We start from the raw sequence: 22,243 nt of genomic DNA, 5'->3' as shown, positions 1-22,243 counted from the left end.
GCCGGGCCAAACGTCTCTCTCCTCTCCCCGTGCAACAGGACCTTGAACGCCCGCCCGCCCGCCCGCTCGTATTTATCCACACCAAATGAAGAAGACGAAGAGCCAACAGCCGGGAGAACCCCAGATCCTAAAATGGTCCTCAAAGCCAGCCAGCCACAACGCGGCCCGCGTGCGCAACAACCAGCGGCGCCACCGCGCCCGCGCCAGGGAGCACGTCCAGGACCTCGAGAGGCGCCTGCAGGAGACGGGCGCCAGGCTCGAGGCCGCGCTGCAGACCATCAGCCACCTCGCGCGCGAGGTCGAGGTCCTGAGGGGCCGTCTGCCTGCATCACCACCACCAGCACCGCCGCCGGCGTGGCCCCTGCCCCCGCTGCCCCCGGCGACGGGCGTGGCAGGAGGCGAGTATGAGGTCCAGCTTGGCGTCCAGCCCGCGGGCCCGTCGGGCGGACCACCACCTGCGGAAGAGCAGGAGCCCGGGGCCCCAGGTGTCCCAGAGCCTACTATTGATGCTGCTGCTGCTGCGCCGCCATCCTCATCATCGACAGAGGGAGCAGACACTGGCGGCGATGACGACGACGACGACAACGACAACAACAACGCAGACCAGGACTGCGTCTGCTCCGGCGCGGGCCTCCTCCCCCTCCCGCCGCAGGCGCCCGGCGAGTCCACCCTCCCCTGCGCCTCGGCGTTCCGCATCATATACCAGCAGAGCTTCGGCGGCGTCGAGGTCACCGCCGTCCGGGCGTGGCTGGGTCCCGGGTTCCGGAGGGCGCTGCGGCCCGGCGGGGCGTGCCGGGTCGAGACGGGGAGGGTGTATGAGCTGCTTGATCATGTCATGTCGGATTCTTGAGCTGGGACTAGGGGGGGGGGGGGGTGGTGAGTGGGTGGGTGGGTGACGGGCAGTGAAAGGCCAGGGTGTTTGTGCATTTTGGGAAGGGCTTGATGTTTCTTGAGTTTGACGCTTCAGAGACATGGTAGCTTTTGAATACACAAAACCACACATGGGGCCGTCGCCTGGCTCGGTAATAAGTGCCCACATTGCTCGCTCGTTCACGCGATTAAAATAAAGTTTCACATAACCCAAGCAAGCCGTCACCAATACTTGTCCCCACGCCGAAGCTTTGAGCGTGCAGTACTGGTACACGACCCACTTGTGTGGCTCTGGCTTGCTGGCAGAACTGTGCCCCCAATGCCTCACATCGGCCACGACCTGACCACTTGTGACATGCGCGTCGGATGGACCTGGGTCACTAAGGCTTCTCGCCTGGAAAGCTAGAGCGCCCTCCAGGGGTCGGTTGGAACCAATATGGAATCTCGGGTGGTCCTGCGGAAGGCGGCATTATTCCAAGGAGCGGCGGTCAGGTTGTTAGCTGTAGGCGTTTCCTGCTAGAGTCTCCTCCCCGACGCAGACGTACTTCCACCCCTGGCCCCCTGTTTTCCAATCCCGTATCCCGCTTTTCGACGTTTAGTGGCAGGCAGTGGGATCAAGGAGCTTGGGGACTCGGCTATAGTCCATCACATGTAGAACAGCAAGACCAGTGCGCGTCTGCGCTGCCCAGGTGCGCGGTTATGACTACGACAAAGCCGACAACCAGCCCGGCATAACGGCCGCCAGTTCTGCGGCCTGGTGGGGCGTGCCGGTCGAGACGGGGAGGGTATATAAAGCTATTTGATTATGTTATGTCGGATTCTTGAGCTGGGAGGGGGGGGGGTATAAGTGTGGATGATATATAAAAAGATAGGGTGTGTATGAATTTTGGGAGTGCTTGATACTTTTGAAGTAACCAACGTCTGACAACCTAGCTGGATGGTAGATACATACACAAGCATTGGCTTTTAAATATATAAAACCACACAGGGCCGTCACCTCGCTCGGTAACACCCATATTGCTCAATCACGCGACTGTGCGGCTACCTCAGAGAATCAATCAAGCCGACCATGTTCGACCATGTTGCCAAGCTTTATGACTGGACTGAGTCTATGGGCGCTGGCAACGCAGATGATCAAAGTTCTCGTCAAATTGCTATGTCGATGACGGTTTCGATTTCACCATTGAATCCACGCCACAACAACGAACAGGCGTGCCTGTTCCGGCTGAGGCCCACACTGGGCGCAGTCAACACGCCAGACTTGACACTGTTGTGGACCAGAATCCTCTCATTGATGCAGCTCTTCTCAGTGACCCCCATGGATCCGCTGCCCGTCGCCGACGGCCATGTCTACTCAACATTGAACCGACGCACCCACGCCCGGCCCCGGCCCAAGCCAGTCCCCGACCTTCACATTGGTGCAATTCTGATGTGCGTTTCTTGGGGCGGCATGATGACCCAACCATCCGAGTCCCGAGGAGCTCGAGGAAGCCGCGCATGTTCTTGAAGTGTAGACTTCTAGGTACCTACGCACTTGGGGAAGCCGGCCGTGATAAACATGGCAGCAACCATGGCATACCGTAAGTCGACCTCACGTGTACCTGCCCAGCGAGGTGGAGGATCAAGTGCTCCTGGTCCCCTCGACGATAATGTGTACTGTCGACATTGGTTGGGACTCAAGGAACTCACGGCCCTGCCTACGCCGGCTCCCGACTGAGGACTGTGGCACCTGCCTACCAGGTTTGGACTGAACAATTCTCGGACAGGCTTTCGAGGCAGCCGCTCTGAAAGCCACCGAGGTAAGGTGCTGAGGGTGATGACGGGCCGCCGTGGTGGTAGTTGAAACGCACTTTCCTCCGGCCATAATCGCTGTTGCAACGAGTAAGAGATGTACAAGCAGGTGCCTGCCAGCAGGCCGTAACTGCCAGGGAACGCAGCAATGCCGGATGGAGTAAACAAACCGTCTCGTCCGTCGCTGGTGAGAAGTTCGCTTCTCTTTTCCCTTCTCTTCTCTTCTCTTCAGGCCGATCCGAAGGGGAACATTGCCCCGCCTTCTTTTTTTCTTTTTTCTTTTCCGCGAATCTTTGTCTACGATGTATATTCCGTCAGACTCCGTCACCCTCTGGGGTCTCATTATTGGCACTTTGGTCGTCGTCGCGGCCTACGGGGATCTCCTCGTGGCATTCGGGTCATACCTCGGAACATCTCGTCTTCAGGTGCAAACGCCTACCGAGAGAATCGTCACTGGTGGGGGCTGGGGCAGGCTGGCGGCGGCCGTTGGGACTTCGTCCGTCGGGGCTGGGGGGTGGTGCGAGCGGGCTTCCGCCAGGGCTGGGGCTGGGCTGGTGGCCGCCAGGGCTGGGGGTGGGCTCGTGGCCGCCGGGAGGAGCCACCCGCCTGGCTCGAGATGCTCGATCTCGGTCAGTTGGCATCAGTCTCTCCCATTTTCACATCCCACTCTAATCAATTTCTGCTGCAGAGGCCGGCCGGCGTTGTCGCCGGCTAGATTAAGGAGCTGGACCTGTTTAAGAACCAGCGGATGGGAGGAGGGGCTTACGCCTGTGGTGACGTCGGCGACGACGACGCCGACGAGGACGACGACAACGACGACAACGATGACGACGAGGACGACCTGACAGTATCCCTAAGAAAAAGAAAAAAAAAACCACCGGCCACATCTCGAGCCTTGACACGGCGGTCCGGATTAACCCCATTTCAGCAATGGGGGAACCGATCGAGATGAGATAGCAGCACCAAAACATTTGCTTTAGTCAGGTCTCCTCGTTGTCCGTCATCCATACCTTCACTATTGGCACGCATTCGCCACCAGTCATCAGTCGTCCACAACAGTCAACCACAACAACCACAACCAGCACCAACACCATGACCAACACAAACACCAACAACACCAAGACCAACAACAACCACACATCAACCACATCGTCATCAACAACACTACTAGACACTAGTCCATGACCAACAACTTTCGGCCGTCAAATTCGGCCGTCTACACCGAACGTCCACAACATTCAAATATCCACGACTTTGCCCTGCGCGACACTCCGTCGTCTACACAACACTCAGTCGTGAACAACACCGATCATGAACAACACCTGATCATCAACAGCACTCAATCACTCAGTCTAGGGGGCCTTTTTCGTTTTTTTTTTTTTCCTGGCCCGGCCACCTCACCTCACAACACTCGGCAGACGTCCACAACTCTCCACTCTTCAACAACACTCAACCTTGGGTTGTTTTGTAAGGTTTTCTTGTCCCGGCCCTTTCACCTTGGTCTTTGGAAAGCATAATCAAACGACGGCCACGGCTTCTCAGCACAGGCCAGTCGCCATGCCCTTCGAGCATCACACCGCCACCGGCGAGCTCTTGGAAGCAAGGAAGACAACACGCTGTCCTGCGATCGGTTGGGAAGGCACAGCGGGCGGCGGACATTTGTCGCGGGTGTCTATTGGATGGATTCTTCTGACGGAATTGAAGGGAACCGCAGACACGGAGTCGAGGGCACGGAGTCGAATGGGGGATCGGAGGCAGTGGGTAGAGGGAACCGAAGGGAGGCTGTTGATGGAAGGGATCTCGGGAAGACATTTGGGGAGGCAATCGAAGGCAAGCATTGGAGTGAAGGAAAACAAGGGCAATCTCAGGGCAACACAGCACTCCAGGGCTGCTGCTGCAGGAAGGTATCGGGTTCTTTGGTCTCGGGCCGTGTTCGCTGGATGTTGTGGAAACGTGTTTTGGTGGAAAGCAGACAAATTGAGTTCTCTTCACCTGATTTCCACTGCAGCATGGAAATCTGACCATCTCTCTCCGGATGGGGTGCGAGTTGCCGAGTCAAGCCGGGGTCGGGCTCGTCTGCAAGTAGGGGCACGGTGATATGGGAATCGACGAATGCTGGGTTTGATTTTGCCGGGTTGGATGGGCTCTGTCATGCCAGACACTGCACTCACTGAACACGCCATCATGGTTGTGCTGGGCCTGTCAACATGCGTGGGAGGGAGGGTTTAGGCGGGCGTCTGGAAGTGGAAGGGTAAGTGACCTGATCCATCCGCCATTCGCAAGGGTTGTTTTCTGTGGCGCGTTCGTCTTGTATTCGCGTCATGGGTGGTTTCCTGATCATGCTGGTGCTAACAATATCTCTAGTGACGTGTTTGGGACATACGGGTTGGGGACGGCGCGGTGGTGGTCCAAGGGGGTTTTGGCCTACTTCGGCATTCCTTCGGCAAAGGATATCCCACGGTTTCGAGTTGTCAGCTAGGCACTTGAGTGCATGTTCTCCTTCTACTTTTGGACCATGCGCTCCACCACCAAGGACTACGGGATAGGATCTTGCTGCCCTTGGCCTCAGGACTCTTTCACTTACGGAGGTCTATGCAGCCACAGCTCCTTGAACGATCCTATGAAGGCCGATCTCGATCTGTCAGCTGAGCAATTACAATTGCTCGCCTCCCAGAATGATGCGAACAAGAAACACCGCGAACAAGAAACACCGCGAACAAGAAACACCGCGAACAATGTGCGAGGCGGCGAGACGCCAAGGTCCACTACTGTGACGACTTGAAGTTGGCACAAGGTCGTCCACCGCGACTTGTGCAGCTTCTCGCTTGTGTAATTCTTCCCATGCAATCCAAAATGGAGGGACTGGGTGAATATTAATATACAGCCTTCCAATTAGTCTCAGTTTGTACTGGTATATTGTGTCATGAAAACTGGGCTGGAGGGAACGTCAAGAAAATAATGTAACACAGAGGCCATCCTCTTCATCGGCCTCTCACCTCATCTGTCTCATCCACAATTAACGCATTGGCAACTCAGCAGCCCATAATACCTTGACAAAGTGTCCTGGCCAAGTCATCTAAAAGCCGAATCTCCTCAGCACCACGGCAACCGGGAACGGAACCAACGACCAGTCATTCTCGTCGGGGCCCAGACGGTCCAGGTCACTCTGGCTAATCTGAGGGAATAACAGGTTGGAATTGGTGTCGATCGCGGCCGCGTTGTTGCCCTTCTTGTTGCCTGCCGCACTGTCATCATCGCTGATTCCCAGAGCGCGGCCGAGGCCGTCGAGGATGTCTGACAGCGCGGGCACGAGCTTGGTGGGGATCTTGATGGCGCCACCGCGACCCTGGAACGCGTTGACGGCCGCGGTGAAGTTCCCCTGGATCTGGTCGTTGATCGGCTGGGCGATTCCTGCGATGCTCGGGTCCAGCGCGGCGATGAGCTGGGGTTACGGGTCAGCATGCTGCTGTCTGCGAACCATAGTTGTGGTTGCAGCGTGTCGGTACTTACCGATGTTCCCAGTTGCCCGGCACCCTCCTGCTGGATCGAGATGGTGTCCCTGATCAGACTCCTCACATCCAGGAGCTTGAGGCCGGCCTGGTCAAAGTCGGGCTTCTTGGCGGCGAGGTTGTTCAGCAGGGTGGTGATGTCCGGCTGGACGCCTAGGAACTGAACGCCGACCTGCGTCCTATCCAGCATCATAAAAGGGTCAGTCTCACCCCCTGATCATCATGCTTTCCACAAACCCCCCCCCCCCCCCCAAAAAAAAAAAGAGAAACTCACGAGTCTGTAGCGCTCAGTGTCGGTGTGTTGCCTGCGATACTCGTGGTCTCCGTAATATCATCTCCGAGCTCGACGACGGCCGAGTTCACCTTGATCAGCCCCGTGAGCCCATCGATGATCCCGTCCGAGCTGAACGCGACGACAGTGTTGTTCGTCACTGCGAGCTGCTGCTGTAGCGTCGTGATCGAGGCCTGGAGCGCCGGGAGACCGCCTGCTTGCCTCTTCTCCTCGGGGAGTGGCAGTGGGCTGGCGGAAGCGAGTGACGCGAGGGCGATGAAAACGAGGGAATATGTCGAGCCGATCATGATGAGGTATTTCGATACTGTGTTGTTACTTCTGTCCTATGGCCTGTCCAATATTGGATGTTTGCCAAGCGCTGCAGACTGACTGACTGTACGAGTACGAGATATGTTTGTAGAGGATATCAAAGTGGGCGAGTGGGACAACGGATGACGAGCGCAGGGGACTCGATGCTATGGGCTGGTCTCTACATATGGTTCACGGCGATGCAACCACTTTATGTCAAGCCGCACGCCCTCGGGGTAAGCAATTCCCCACGGGCTGGGGCTGGGTTGGATTGGTTTCGGCCCCGCTGAGGCCTGCCAAGCATAAACTCACAGGATCACAAGCGAGAGGGAGGGAGAGCCAACAGGCTTTTTCGGCCGAGGCTGCCACACTCATGATGTGCCCCCGGCTGTCGAGCCTACTTTGGAACTCTATTCAGGCGTCACACACATGGGCTGCCGTGAGCATCCTGCCGAGTCCCGCCGCCGCTCCTCTCTCTCTTTCTGGGGGTTCCTCCCCGTCACCTTCGCGAGTGCCGTGGAACGATGACGGGGGCCTGCATACCCTGTTTCTGCGGGGCTCGGCTAGGGTGGCCTTGTACAGCCTTACGGGCGTGCGGTTAAGCATGTCTCGTTGGCTTCCACCTAGCTCGGCGTGATCGACGTGGAGGGATGGGAGGGGTATCATATAAGTCGCAAGTATGGCGACCCTTTCTTTAAACGTATGTGTGCCGCCGTGCGAGGGGGTGATCATGAGGTCTGCCGGCGCATCCGTCGTCCGATGTGGAAGAGCATATATTGGGGGTCCTACCAACCAGCTTGGAATACTCCAAATCTTGGAATACATTCAGATATGGCCTCTTGATATCGGCAAGGGACGTGCGTGTCCCAAGGGCGCCACGAACAGGCCCCTGACGGCGGCCCTATATCGATCTGAAGGTGATACGGCCTCGCGATTGCGGGATTGGATTGGCGTACCATATCGGCTCAGCTCACTTATTCGACTGACCGGGCGGCGTGCTGTGGTAGGCGGGCGAGCACGGGGCCAAGCCTCAGGAAGGCAGGGTAGGTCCCTTAAAACAGGCGGGTGCTACTGCACATGGGGAGGGGATTCGTCACGTTAGAATTCGAAACATGAGACGCCTTGTCCAACCAGTCGCGATTGGAATCCACCCAGGTCACCGTTTTGCCGCAGCATCCTGCCATACCGCATGGCCTTCCATTTCGGTATGGCCATGCGAACCAACTTTGCATGCGGGGTATCGCCTTTTCCTGTCGTTTGTCCCGCAGCTTTGCCTCCATCCCCAAGTGTCGATCGCGCTATACTGTGAGCTTGATATATTGCACGATGACGCTATTTGTTGACTTGTATCGGATCGCTGGCGTCACATCATGATTGATGACCACCGTGATGAATAATATGGCGCCACGAACGGCTTGCAGCAGCCGGATCGTAGCCTCATGAGTAAGTTCGCGCCTGCTTTTGCAACACGTGCAAGCAGGCTGGGCCGAGCATGGTTCGAGCAGCTTGTGAATAGAAACCTGCAAGATTGGATGTCAGCTGCGTCTCCCAGCAGGCCCCAGGTGATGTCTGAGAAATGTAAAGCACGAATGGCGGGAAAGCCGTTTTGTAGTTCGGTTCAAGGGCCCAATAAGCTCCTACCCGGACTAACAACGGGCCCGGCCAGCCGAACACATCTGTGCAACATGCGCGCGGATGAAAATGCAAGAACACGTTGCGTTTGCGGTTCTACGAGGACCGGCCCTGCCCAGGTTTGTCGCAAGCTGTGCCGGATTCGCAGGTAGGAAACCTTCGGCATGCACGTGGTATTTGAACCTCTGAGAAGACTTCAGGAAATGTCAAAGGCAGAGCTGCTGGTCTATTGTAGCACCAGCTGTTATTCCAAAGGCCAGTGAGCGAGAACAAATAGAGAAATGATGTCATCTGGGTCCTTCGGCTTCCGCAGTGCCAAGGGTAAGCTTGGTGGAATGGCCGGGATATTGGACGAAAAGATTGAACTGTAGGGAGGGGACTTGAGAAGGAAGCAAGGAGGTCGAGGGCAGAAATCGGACGGCGAAATTTTCCAGCCATCGGTTATCGAATTCTCTCAGTTCATATAAACTCAGGAAAAGCGGCGGACTGGTTTCGCCCGGAATAAAAACCCCATATTGTGTTCCAGCCAGTTTGATATCATCGGCATTGGTCACGCTTCAGGCAGCTGGACCACCCCAAGGGGGCGAATTTCCCCCGAAACGCGATATATAGAAATGGAAATATCTCCTCTGCAGAAGGGCTCCGGTCATCGAGATGCATCGATGCCGCTTACTACCTGTGTGTGCTCGTTCGACACGGGAAACAAATCATTGTACTACTGACATGTTGCAAGAAACGCGAATAAGCTTTGCTGGTTTATTCCAAGACACTTTTTTCGATCTGGATCGAGCCAAGATTAACTTCAGAGCTAGCTGCGTCTGTTGATTTCACATCAAGCACCATCGTAGAGCCTTGCTACTGATTCTGAGTAGACCATTTGAGTCGCAATAGCTCTAACATGAATCTTTCGGACGTCTCGAGAGCACACTGATTTTCTCGTGTTGAGAATCATAGGAAGGGGGGATAGAAGTGCCCCGAGCCGGTGGCAAATTTCTAAATCTGTGATATGTTGTAAGGTATCAGCCAGCAGGTTTTGGAAGCTTCCCCGGTGGCAATGCTTGTGGCGCCGGGCGAACGGGCCACTCAACATGGTAAAGGCCAGATAGACAAACCAAAAGAGTACGAATCATCCTGTGAGATCAAAAAAAAAGCCTCTGGATATGTAGTAGCGGTCTTACGGCAATAGTGTGCGTGATTCCATGCAGGCGCAACATAGGATGAGAGAAATTCGGGGCCGCCGCATCGAGTCTCAAGGAATTCACAGAGACACGCAAAATGCATTACTATAGGATATTAAATAATATCACTGGATGAGGAATCTGGGTGGTAACGAAAAGTTAGAATTCGAACGAGCGTCGATCAATATGCCAAAAGCAGTACGTAGGTAATTAAGTACTATCTTCCCCTGGTGAACGCAACTTCCTAAAAGATGAATCACAAGGAATCAGCTTCATCCGCGCCAATAACATCTTCCTGGCTTCTCAGTTGTTGAATGCCAGTGTACTGCCAATTTGATACGTAAGTCTCGAACGCTTGCTCTCCGTGCTTCCCATTCGAAGTTGCATACACTCCTAGCACAACTCCTGCGATGTTGTTAGCTGCAGCAAGTTCATAGAAGTAGGTAATACATACCGGAGTAATACGGAACCAATTCTGTCCCCATACAATGGCCGTACACTTCCATCTCAGCTTCCTCTCCAGACCCCGCGAGCCCGGCAGAGAATGCGAAGTGGGTGCTGTTAGCTGCCTCGATCTGAAGCGAAATTTTGTGCCCTTCCCATTCTTCAGGCAGCGGGAAGGCCTCATTTGGGGGATTCTGTGTGGCACGGTACGGTGTCTCCGAGATCCCCCGGAACCGAAGGTGTGGTCGAAGTGGGCCGGAACCGTTGGACTTGAGCATCACGATGCCGAGGTCAAAGTGTTGAGCCTGATCCTGAATAGCCGACACTCCCACTTCCATCTCCTCCTTCGTCAGGGTATCGACCCAGTCTACGTCCACGCGGAAACGGAATAGCGAGTGTGCCATGCGGCGCCCGACGAAGGTCTGGCCCCGGCCCAGTGCGAAATCTGCGTCGAAAGCAGTCAAGTTGAGGACAGATGACTTGAGGGCCAGTGTGTTCTCATGGCCGGGCGGTGATACGCGGTAATTCCTTGATTTAGGCAGGCGCCAGTGAACGAAATGGATGGGAAGCTCGCTTCCCGGAGAGAAAGTGACAACATCATCTGCGTCGCTTAGCTCACCCTCGCCCTCTTCTAGGTGAGCCTCGGGAGGAAGCGGCCATCCTGACATGTCCCCGGTGACAGGGGTGAAGACTGGGAACTCGCCTTCTTCCCAGGTCACCGGCGCGAGAACTGTTTCGCGGCCCATGGGCAGGTTCCCAAAGTATGGCCCCGGCTTTTCGCCGTACGTGCCACCCGCGCGGACCGCCAGTGCGACAGCCCACCACTGACCTTTGGAGTCCTGAAAGAGATCCGCGTGTCCAACAGCTTGGAAATAGGAGCTAGTGTCGTTTGCCGAGGTGAGCAGCGGGTTCGCAGGCGCGGGCTCGAAGGGCCCAGTGAGGCTGCGGGATCTCGCCATCGTCACCATGTGGTTCTCGCGGGTGCCTCCCTCCGCGATGAGGAGGTAGTAGTGTCCGTCCCGTTTCCAGATGTGGGGTGCCTCTGGGGATGCGCCCCCAGTGCCATTCCATGGCATTATGATATCTCCGATCTCACCGGTCTCAAGGTCGAGGGGCGCATGCATGACTCCAGGGTAATAGGCTGCGGTATGAGCACCCGAGACGTACGTCTTGCCGTCATCGTCCCAGAACGGCGAGGGATCGAAGCCGGGAAAGCTGAAATGCACGGGATCAGACCAGGCGTCCGAGCTGTACGGGTCCGTCGTTGTGAGAATGAAGTTGTCCCAGCGGCTGTCATTGGTCCTTGGCAGTTGCTGATTGACAAGAGTGGAGAGAAGATAGAAGGTACCCTCGTGGAAACGAAGGGTTGGCGCATAAATTCCGCTCGTAGCTTTGGGGAGGAATGCCATCCCAGGGAGTTGGTCTGCCCGGCTGAACGCGTTGGAGACATGCTTCCAGTGGATCAAGTCTCGGCTTGCATGGATAGGGAGGCCGGGAAAGGCAAGAAAACTTGAAGTTGCGCAGAAGAATGTGTTGTTGTACTCGGGAACGAAAATGCAGCTCGGATCCGGGTTGAAGCCGCTCAGTATGGGGTTCTGAAAAGTCGAGTTCTGCGCCTGCCCAACTCCGAAGAAGGGCAGGACAGACAAGAGAAGCCTTGCCTTCATCTTGGGAGACTTGAAGTCGAGTAATTCACCGGGAAAAGTTCTTCAGCATGGACTTGCTGGAGTCTCTCGTATTGGGGCGTCCCGAAGATTGAACCTATTCATGAATGTCCAGGCCGGAAGATCTCAGTGATGGCGAACAGTGAGTAATTCTCGACCACATCAAAGGTAGAACAACTACTTTAGCTGTTCTAAGGTTTGTTCTTCACCCACGATGCGTAATCTTCTCTGCCATGAGATAGATGGTAAGGAAGCCGGATAGAGTGGTGTTGCTCGAAGAAAGCAGCCGACTGAGGTTAAATTGAACTTGAACATTAGATATACCACTGCGTTTTTCTCCTCATTCGTTGCCACATTTCCCCACATATTCATAGACAGCATGCGCTTGTTTTCCCCTCATTTGGATAATCTCTAGCTCTCCTCGTGTCATTATTGCGCGACTCGCGAATACGCCTTCGGTCAGTCTTCCGGCGATGATCCAGTCTAAATGTGCCTCAGCAACTCCAAGCACTGTAAACAGACATGCAACGCCAGAGCAACATTGAGCCAGTGCTCAACTGTGGAGAGACTGATCGTATTCTTGGAATTTCCCCAAAGAAACCCAAATGCACTTCCACCCGACCTCAGAATGCCCTCTCAATTTCCTGAGGTCAAGATGAGAACTGTGCACCTGCAGTGCAAACCTCTGTCCGGGTGGCACGCTGGAGCGGTGCGCTTTTCCGAGGCTTATCCGAATGCTAGTTGCCCGCAGGTGCCATTCCCGGGCGGAACTTTCCACGCTGTAGACCAAGCTCTTGGCATAGGTTACTAGAAACTTGTTAGTTGCGATGTGCATTGTTTTCATGGCGACTTGCCCAGGCGTCGTGGTTCTTGGGTAGGTAGTGTATTGTACATAAATAAGGCTCATTGACCCCCCCCCCCTTTGGAAAGTTCAGGGAAGCGACCCAGAAATGAACCGTTCAAATCCATGAGTCCGGCGCAGGATCGGCGACTCCGATTTGAAGCTCTAAGTCAATGTCATGCAGGTCTACTTAGCATTGTATTGTTTAAACGCTGGGTCTTGAGCCTTTGCCACCCAATGAAGGCGCCGCATACGTTTTATGTGTATGGGCATTAGAAACCAGACCACTCAGATCTAGATCAGAAGCATTTCTATGAAGCGGATGTGTTCAGTGGGATTCAACAGTCTCCTGCATCTTGTAAGATGGTATTCCATAGGAGAGTACCCCATGGGAGAGCATCCCGTAGGAGGTTGTCCTTTAGTCATCTAAGAGTTATTCCATTTGGAGTGGCGTACGACCTCCGTGAGACGTCGAAATGAAGAGGGTCAACAACCCCTCCCACAAGCCTCGACAGCCCGTCTGCCATCTCAAGTGCTGCATCACCCGGGTGGTGTTTGGTCGGTGAACCAGGCGTAGGTTGAAAGTGGCTATAGTGTCCAGCCATGTTGCAATCCGCCCAGAAGGTTTCCCCTCGACCGCCAAGGTCGATATTATGTTTAGGTGATCCGTGTATACAATTGTTGGGAACCGAGACGGTAGAATGTGCTCTTGGGTTTCCTGCAAGGCTTTGATCACTCCCAGGGTCTCTCTTTCTCCAGTAGTATACCTGGTTTCCGGATCCGAGATAAGATAGTGATCTCTGGGAGGATAAGGAATAACGCGCCTTCATACAGTGGTAAACGCGCAAGACCCACTGGCAGCGTCTAAAAAAAGTATAGTGCCAATAACAGTGTAGAGAGAATACAGTACGTCTGTGGGCACGTGGCCTCAGCCTCGTGCCGTATAGATAAGGCTGGAAGGCATCGCTCCCGACGGCGCCGCTCATCGTCGACATAAGTATCCCAAGGGCCAATTTACCATGGTAATATAATTGAAAGCGGCGAAGCAGTTATATTATATACGTACACTTTACGAACCATTAGCCTCAAGCTAGTTGCAGCAAGTTAGCTAATATTGCGGGGAAAGACTGGCCGAGGCCTCATGGATTACCTACTGAGTAGGTAGGCTTGGAGTTTCGCTCCAAGCACCCAGACCCGCGAGTTCGCTCGCGTCTGCTTCGGCGTTTAGCCATGTCAACCGTCGTGCTTAGGAGTCCACGTTGTAAATGGCTCACAGTCCATAGTTCGTATAACTGCTTCGAGTGTTGATATCCAGGTTTAGATAGCATGTGATAGACTAGGACTGGTTGGCTACACTCCAAGAGAAAACTATAAAGTTCCCCAAGATCCTCTCTCTTTCCGTCTTCGTTATTCCCATTTTCTATCCTCTATATCTTCAGCCTCGGAATCACACTCACCTTGACCACAAACTCAACTCTACACGCCAGACTTTTATCTACCCACTCAAACCAACGACTGTGTACACAAGATGCGTTTGGACATCCTCCTCCTTGTCACAGCAGTAGCTGCTGCTGCCGTCGACCCACTCCTCCCCGGGGGTGACAATGATCTCCTCCCCAGGGATGACAATGACCTCCTCCCCAGGGGTGACAAGGTTGTCCTCCCGCAACCGGCGACTAAGGAGTTATGTGACAAAAAGAGGGAAAAAGATCCCAAATGTAAATGTGACAAGAAGTCTAAATTGAGAGGCCCGTGGAAGAAGTGTGTGCAGCTGCCAAGCTGCAAGGCCTGTGACATCCCCTGCAACGGTAGAAAATGTCCTAAGAATCTGTGAAGCTGGGTGAGTGCCATGACAGATAATATCGCTGATTCCGAATTGCATACCAGCTTGCAGACGAGATACTAATAGCACACTCAGGTCCTATTGGTTCCCTTTTTTCGTGGCACTATCATGGCGGGTTGGTCATTGAGGGACAAAGGAGGTTATTTTCTCTGTGGACATCATGTATCAACCAGGCCTATTTATTCCGGACGCGTGGGATAGATGAATTTTACGGGATTTTGTTGTGGGATCTGATGGATCTATGCGTAGTAGGGGTATGAGAAACAATAGACCCAAAATTTACTTTGAGCCTGTGCAAATCGCTGCTGTGTTCAGCCCGTTAACTCCATGATGGCGTTCCTGACGCGGCTGATGTTTGCCTCCATGTCCCATGTTTGATTTAATTACATGGACTGACGTCCCACATCTCTTATTGCTCTCCAATTTAACACTGGTTTGGCTTTTGTTTCGTATACGTCATAATACAAGGCGCCTTGGTCCAGCACTTAACGTTCAAGACCAAGCGTTTCCAAAACATATGGTATCAATAATGGTGGTGAAATTACGATAGTTGTGCGTGGCCTCAGGCTTGTGACGTATAGATAGAGAACGGATATTCGCACAGGAACAAACGGCTGGTACACAGGTACAGTCTTTCCTTCTAGGCAGCAGCCAATTAGAGGGCTTTATTCAACCTTCCCTAACTATATGCACCACCTATATAAAGTACTTTTTATACCCCCTATACAGACCTATACTAGCCTTACTAGTAATAATGGTATCAACACCTAGGCTAGTAGCTAAAAAGCCCTATATAAAGACTTATAGGACTATTAACTAGTTACTATAGGTTAACCTTACTATAGAGGACCTCGTTAATAACGAGAAGGAGATATATAATGAGATTCTAGTACTTAGGGACTTACTAGAGCGCCCTAGGCAACAACGAGGAAAGAAGTAGTAACAAACTATTAGACTAAAAGTAATAATAGGAGGATTAAAAGTATAGTTAATAAGTGTAAATTTCGGTTTTATATAGTGAGTGGGTGGTGCAAATTAAGGTTGGCGCACTGGGGGGCATTTGTACCTGTGTACCAGCCGTTTGTTCCTGTGCGAATATCCGTTCTCGATAGATAAGGCTAAGGGGCACCGTTCCACTTTGTAAACATCATGCAGGACCACTAGCCTTACACGGTCGTCTCGACAGGCCCAAACTATGGAGGTGAAAAGATAAGTGTCATCTCACTAAATCAGGTCTCCAACTCGGAACTACATAATATTAATCTCTGTTCGGACGGCTCCTCCAAGCTCATGAATCTCCATTGCGGTGACTAACGCGATCGTATTCGGGCCTAGTCCATCGTAAAGGATGCTGACCCCGCTTCCAAGCAAGATACTAGTACGAGACGGTGTTGATCGTGCTCAAGAGCTGTGCAAGACGACTCATACCGGAGATCGCGAAGATTCTGCTTCTGCTTCTCTTCCATGTCCTGTTTCTCCTCGTCCCCGGGCCTGCTATCGCTACCTCGCCTCGCAGTTATGCGCGCTGTGTTTTCATGCAAGTCTTGTTGTTATTTTTTATTTATGACATTGTATTAATTAGACGAATTTTCTGATAATGTTGTATTAGTTGATCCCCTGAGGTGGGACCTCTATGTGTGAATGTGGGTGTGTGTGGTTAGAATTCAAGCTTGAGGTTGGTCGGAATTTAGGCTAGGCATGTCAAAACACCCTATGCTCTTTCTTGTGGACATGAGAAGAAAGAAGAAGAAGAAGAAAAAAAGACACACAACTGGGGTCACGAAACACCGACACATAGACACACTCGCAGCTTGGCAGTATTTCGAGTGCCCAATTACACCCGTGGCCGTTGACAGGAAGCAGGAACAATATCAGGCCAAACAAGGATATGGATGCCAATGGAATGGGTGACACTCCCGGCGACCAACGAATCAATTGACTCAACGAAACGTTGATGGTGACCGGGTTTTTTGGGTACGTGTTTGAATTCAAAGCGCACTACGGTCACTTCGCCTCATCTGATGCTAATGCAACAGGGCCCCAGGCTGCAGGCCTGCAAACGTGACTGCGATCTCGGATGAGACCGACGGCGGTGTCCAGGGTGGGAAGGCTCAGCGAGTGAGTCGACAACGGGCTGGACCGGTCTGACACGTCTGCACGTCCCACTGCCGCTTATCTCGCGAGCCTCCTGTGCGGTACTCCATACATTTGGTTAGGTACCTAGGTACCTGATAAGGCGGGGTACGGCCGCAAATCCCCCACCTCGAAACTTTTGGCAGCTCCCTTGGGCAGTGACCAAGCCGGGCTGTACAAAACCAAAACATCCCTCGATCCGTCGCGCACACGACAAGCTGCCCTCTCGACCCCCGACTCCCCCTGCATAAATCCTCGTCCGTCTCGGTGACAAGCCAACGCCATGGCCGACTCCAAGAACAAGGCGGCCAAGCTGGTCGGCATCACGGTGCCCAAGGAGACCAATTGCGGTCAGTGGTATGTCGAGACCGTGCAGAAGGCAGAGCTGGTCGAGTACTACTCTGAGGTGAGTTTGGCCCTGCTGCTGCTGCCCTTTTCTCCTGCTGCTTGAATTCAGCTGATCGCCGCCTCAACTCCCGTGCAGATCTCCGGTTTCTACATCCTGCGACGTGCGTAAACAATGCGATTGACCCCCTCCGCGAGCGCCCGTTGACCATGACTCACAGCTCCTGCGATGCACATCTGGACCGCCATCCGCAAGTACTTCCAGGACCACATCGAGCCCATGGGCGTGCAAGAAGCCAGCTTCCCTATGTTCTTGTCTGCCACGTCGCTGGCCAAGGTAAGGCGCACACCGCCCTACACACACACAAGCCAGAGCTGACACGTCGCGACCGCAGGAGAAGTACGGCATCCACAACGTTGCGAGCACACGAGGGCCTGCAGAAGCTGATTGAAGTAGGGAGCACGTCGAAGGGTTTGCGCCGGAGCTGGCATGGGTCACGAAAGCGTATGTTTAATGGTCAGGGGGTGACGACGGGGAGTCCACTTCTGTTCTCCAGGCAGCTAACGATGGCTTCGCAGAGGAGACAAGGACCTTGAGGTCTGCTTCCGCCCCTCCACGATTCTTGCCACACCCCGACTGACGACGAGCAGGTCCCCGTCGCCGTGCGTCCCACCTCCGAAGCTGTCATGTACCCATACTACGCCAAGTGGATTCGCTCCCACCGCGACCTGCCCCTGCGCCTGAACCAGTGGAACAACGTCGTGCGCTGGGAAGCCAAGCAGACAACCCCATTCCTCCGTGCCCGCGAGTTCCTGTGGCAGGAGGGACACACCGCCCACCTTACCGAGGAGCTCGCCTCCGAGGAGGTCCTCCAGATCCTCGACGTCTACGCCGCCATCTTCGAGAAGCTGCTGGCGGTTCCCGTGGTCAAGGGCAAGAAGACGGAGGCTGAGAAGTTTGCTGGTGCTCACTGGACCTCCACCTGTGAGGCTTTCGTCCCGGCAAACGGACGAGGAATCCAGGGAGCTACCTCCCAGTGAGATATTACCAATGCGTCCCGTGCTCTTGGCTCAATTGGCCATGCTAACGCCGTGCAGCGCCCTCGGACAGAACTTCAGCAAGATGTTCGGCATCACGGTCGAGGACCCCGACAAGAAGGGAAACCACCTCCACGTCTGGCAAAACTCCTGGTACGCTTCGAACAGCTCGCCTTCGCCATGAATTGGGTCCCATCTGACATGTCACAGGGGTCTTTCCACCCGAGTCATCGGCGTCATGATCATGGTCCACGGTGACGACAAGGGTCTTGTTCTCCCTCCCAGAGTTGCCAGCCTCCAAACAGTCATCATCCCAGTCGGCCTCAACGCCAAGACGAAGCCCGAGGATAGAACTGCGCACATGGAGAAGATCCAGGAGTTGAAGGCCACCCTGCAGAAGGCCGGTGTCCGCGTTCACGTTGATGACCGCGAGGGATAGTCAGCCTCCCCCATCCCTACGAACACTGTATTGGTGCTGCGACGAATTGCTAATGATTCAACAGCACCCCCGGCTTCAAGTTCTCCGACTGGGAGATGCGCGGCGTCCCTCTGCGTCTCGAGTTCGGCATGCGCGATGCCGCAGCTGGTGTCGTCGTCACATCCCGCCGCGACAACGGCGAGAAGGGCACCATCCCCGTCGGCGAGCTGAGCACCCAGGTGCCAGCCCTGCTCGAGAAGATCCAGGAGGACATGTTCGCCAAGGCCTCGGCCGTCTACGAGTCCCGCCGCCTCAAGCTGACCGAGTGGGAGCGCGTCGTGCCCGCCCTCGACAGCCGCAACGTCGTCATCATCCCCTTCTGCGGCGGGGTCAAGTGCGAGGACCGCATCAAGGAGCTCACCCGCAGCGAGCCCGAGGAGGACGAGAACGGGCGCAAGATGCCGGGCATGGGCATGAAGAGCCTGTGCACCCCCTTTGAGCAGCCCGAGGGGCTCACGGCAGAGACCAAGTGCCTGAACCCCGAGTGCGATGGTCTTGCCAAGGCTTGGACCATGTTCGGGCGTAGTTACTAGTGGATTTGGGCGAGGGGAGGGCGGCGTCGATAGACCTTTCCGTAGCTGACAGATGCACGAGAACCTGAATGAAGATACTTCACCCCCACCCCCATAGGACACACTCCTATGGCCGGCCCTCTATAGAACACTCTCCCATGGGACAGCCTTCTATAACAAACTCTTTCTCTGGGACAGGCTCCCATAGGACTCCCCCCACAGGATAACCCCCATAGGACACACTCCTGTGGGGCACTCTCTCCTCTGGGACAGGCTCCTATGGGACATCCTCTGGGACAGGCTCTCTAGGATATCCTCTTATAAGACATACTCTTATAAGACAGCCCCCCATAGGCCACACTCCTATGCGGCACTCTCTCCTCTGGGACAGGCTCTCAGAGGACCCCCCATGGGACACACTCCTATGGGGCAATTTGTTCTCTGGGACAGGCTCCTAGATGATATCCTCTTATCAGAAATACTCTTATGAGATACGCTCCCATAGGACACACTCCTGTGGGGCACTCTCTCTTCTGGGAAAGGCTCCTATGGGACTCCCCCCAACCCCCATAGGACACACTCCTATGGGCATTCTCTCCTCTGGGACAGGCTCCTAGGGGGACCCCGTAGGACACACTCCTATCGGGCACTGGAGGGTGGTCCCACGGCACCGGATCCATCGGTACAAACCTCAAGTGCTTGCCTGGTGCTTGTCGCCCACAAAATGGCCCTGGCCCGCGGGTGAGGCCGTGGGATGATGGCGGTCTTCTCTTGCATCATTGGGCTTGAGGTCTACAGGCCACAGGGGTGAATGGATCCGTCTGGATGTCGTTTTTTGAACGGCCTCGAGGAAATGGCTGTGCTAGTGGAACAAGGTCGCCGACGGTACTGCCCTGCTATGTAGGTGGTGCCAGTGCGTCCCGGCTGTGTTTGATGGAACGTTCGACATGCGGGCTTTTGGGGTGTTGTGATTCGACCGATAGATCTCGACGTTACGCAGTTCTGTACGTTGTGGCTTGCGCTCGACCACGTCACCTCATCTCCAGCCAGCTGACCCGTCCAGAACCATCTCGGCGCATTGCAAAGCCAGGCCTGAGCCCTACACAGATCGGATCCCACAGCACAGCATGCTTGAAGTCTGGATATCGTCAACGGAACCGGGCATGGCCCCTACATTTATGAGACTCTGACGACATCGATCCACCCTGTTCGTGTCCTCACTCTAGCCCAGCCCGAAGACGCCAGTGCCGGCCGCTTTTGAGTGCTCGATTGACCCCGCCGGGTGCACATCGACCACCTAGTCAAGGAGTATAGAGCAATTTTACACACGTGGGGCTGATCAGGGAAGGACCACGGGGCCGGGAGGTTCATATGGTATGCGACGGAGCAGTAGTCTCATCCACCTCCGACCTTGCTCCGGCCCTGCTCTGCCTCGGGTACCGCACAAGATCTCCCACTCGTATGCCCTGGACCGACGCTGTGTTTTGATCAAGAGGATCTTACTGGGAAGGCCAGCAGACTACTCTTATGGCTAGAATCTTCCGGTTCACAGTTCAGGTCAAAGTATGACTGGGGGACGGCAACGACAGTGAGCCGAGCTCTTCACGATCTTGCCTCTCTTCAAAGAACAGCAGGCCAAACAGGGTCGGATCCGGATCACCGTCAGAAGTGGACCGGCCGATCCCTCGTCGATACAGGGAGATCAGCGAAGAGCCTTCTGAGCTGGGACATGTGGGATATGATATGGCCATTTGGATAAGGGAGCCTGAGGGCCCATAACACACGACACTGTGTGACACTCATGGACGTTGAAGTTGACCACATGCTGTGGTCTCCACTCTGGAGCCAATCACTGAGTGAGGGTGGCCCTGGGTTTGTCAATCGTGTAGGCTTCACGGAGGAGTGGCAGCCTCTGTCCTGGAATCAGAGCGGAAAAGGCCAATTTTCACTCCGTACTATCAGAGTATTATCCACAAGGGGAGTTTGTTTCGGACACCCGTAGTAGGCATTGGAGATGAGCCTCGACTTGCCGTTCACCGTCGCAATCATAGCCATATGTCTTGATTTCGACCATCCTCATTTTGAGACCCTGTTCGCGGTCCGAGGACAGCTCGAGGTTCAAGTTGTTGTCTATGACGTACTAGCCAGGGGACCCTTTTCAAAGAAACTCTTGGCACTACGGCACGGCCACGTTCTCATCGACTGGCAGCCGGACATCTTCGCCGGCCCACTGGTACAAGATCAAGACCAACATGAACAGATTTTCATCTCGGCGTCTGGACAATATCAAACGGAATCATGAGGTCTTGACCGAACTCGGAGCAGTGGCGCAGGCCGAGGCGATCCACCGGTCGAGTCACCCGGACAGAGTCACCAGCGGCACGAAAGATGCGCGTGCCACCAAGAGGAGGCGAGTGCAGAAGCCGACAGCCTCAGCTGTTCCCACTCGCACTTCAGCCCGGATAGCATCAGCTCCGGTCAGGCCAGATTACGATGACGATAGGGGCACCACCGACGCTGGAGCAGGGACCAAAGCGCCATCAAGAAAGGCCGGCAAGAAAGGAAGGGCCACAAAAAGCCGCGGGCAGCCCGACGACGACAGCGGAAGCCCTGATGCCATCCAAGACGACCTCACAGGGGACATCACCGCCCTCGAGGCCTCCTGGTCCTCGTGGACGCCCACAGAGCCGCCCCCCGACCGCGACGAGACAGGCGTGCTCCACTTCGCCTCCCACCCGGGCTTCACGCCCAACAAGACGCCAGCCGAGGTCCTGCGCGAGGGCGCCTTCGGCGGGTCCTACTTCCGGCCCCTGTACTCCAAGAAGCTGCGCACGACCGTCTCGGGCGACCACGCCGAGCTCCCCGCGGCCTGGACGGCGGGGCTCGACGCGGCGCGGTACCTGACGGCGCCGGGGTACGACGCGGACGCCAACAAGTTCAAGGTCGCGTGCGGGCAGAGCATCGAGGAGTGGGAGGCCGCCGGGTGGATCGACCACCGCTTCGACGCTCGGGGTTGGTTCCAGTGGTACTGCCGCTTCTACCGGGGGCGGCGGTGCGCCGACGACGACAGGCAGGTCGGGCGGTGGAGGCGGTGTGTTGGCGAGACGGGGCGGTGGCGGCGCATGTTGCTTAAGAAATATGTCGCCGCTGGGGTCCGGGAGGTCTGGGACGACGGGGCTGATGAGGATGCGCCCGAGGTCAGCCCTGTTATGCATCAGACCTGCCATCATTGGGCCTTTGAGGTCACGCAGGATGTTTTGGATGAGTATTGGAGGACTGGGAGGTGATAAGAGGACTGGGGATCAATTGTTCGAGGGTAGAGTGCAATGTTTCGACCATGTGATGTTGGTCTCTAGTGACAGCTGAGTATTATGGAACTCAGCCT

General features: G+C 55.1%; 4 protein-coding genes across 4 annotated transcripts; 2 read left to right on the top strand and 2 right to left on the bottom strand.

Moving 5' to 3' along the window:
• Nucleotides 1-50: 50 nt before the first annotated feature.
• On the top strand, nt 51-861 carry KVR01_004432 (uncharacterized protein). Its single transcript, XM_044782915.1, has one exon. The coding sequence runs from the start codon at nt 86-88 to the stop codon at nt 848-850; it is 765 nt and encodes a 254-aa protein (XP_044646596.1). The 5' UTR covers nt 51-85; the 3' UTR covers nt 851-861.
• A 4,876-nt stretch (nt 862-5,737) lies between these two features.
• KVR01_004199 (uncharacterized protein) lies at nt 5,738-6,749 on the bottom strand (the record flags this gene model as incomplete). Its single annotated transcript, XM_044782612.1, has 3 exons — nt 5,738-6,103; nt 6,172-6,349; nt 6,445-6,749. 3 exons carry the CDS (start codon nt 6,747-6,749, stop codon nt 5,738-5,740), a joined length of 849 nt encoding a protein of 282 aa, XP_044646363.1.
• A 3,067-nt stretch (nt 6,750-9,816) lies between these two features.
• KVR01_004405 (uncharacterized protein) lies at nt 9,817-11,671 on the bottom strand (the record flags this gene model as incomplete). The annotated part of the gene is made up of 2 exons (XM_044787306.1): nt 9,817-9,965; nt 10,015-11,671. The coding sequence occupies 2 exons, from the start codon at nt 11,669-11,671 to the stop codon at nt 9,817-9,819; spliced, it is 1,806 nt and encodes a 601-aa protein (XP_044646569.1).
• A 9,439-nt stretch (nt 11,672-21,110) lies between these two features.
• KVR01_004825 (uncharacterized protein) lies at nt 21,111-22,145 on the top strand (the record flags this gene model as incomplete). Its single annotated transcript, XM_044793107.1, has 1 exon — nt 21,111-22,145. The coding sequence occupies one exon, from the start codon at nt 21,111-21,113 to the stop codon at nt 22,143-22,145; it is 1,035 nt and encodes a 344-aa protein (XP_044646989.1).
• Nucleotides 22,146-22,243: the final 98 nt, after the last annotated feature.

This window comes from Diaporthe batatas (assembly GCF_019321695.1).
Source record: "Diaporthe batatas strain CRI 302-4 chromosome Unknown Contig00004, whole genome shotgun sequence".
Taxonomy (NCBI): Eukaryota; Fungi; Ascomycota; class Sordariomycetes; order Diaporthales; family Diaporthaceae; genus Diaporthe; species Diaporthe batatas.
This window is presented reverse-complemented; position numbering and strand designations above follow the sequence as displayed.

What these genes read in the sequence shown, in the direction of transcription:
- KVR01_004432 (XM_044782915.1), top strand. Translation starts at nt 86, where the DNA reads ATGAAGAAGACGAAGAGCCAACAGCCGGGAGAACCCCAGATCCTAAAA.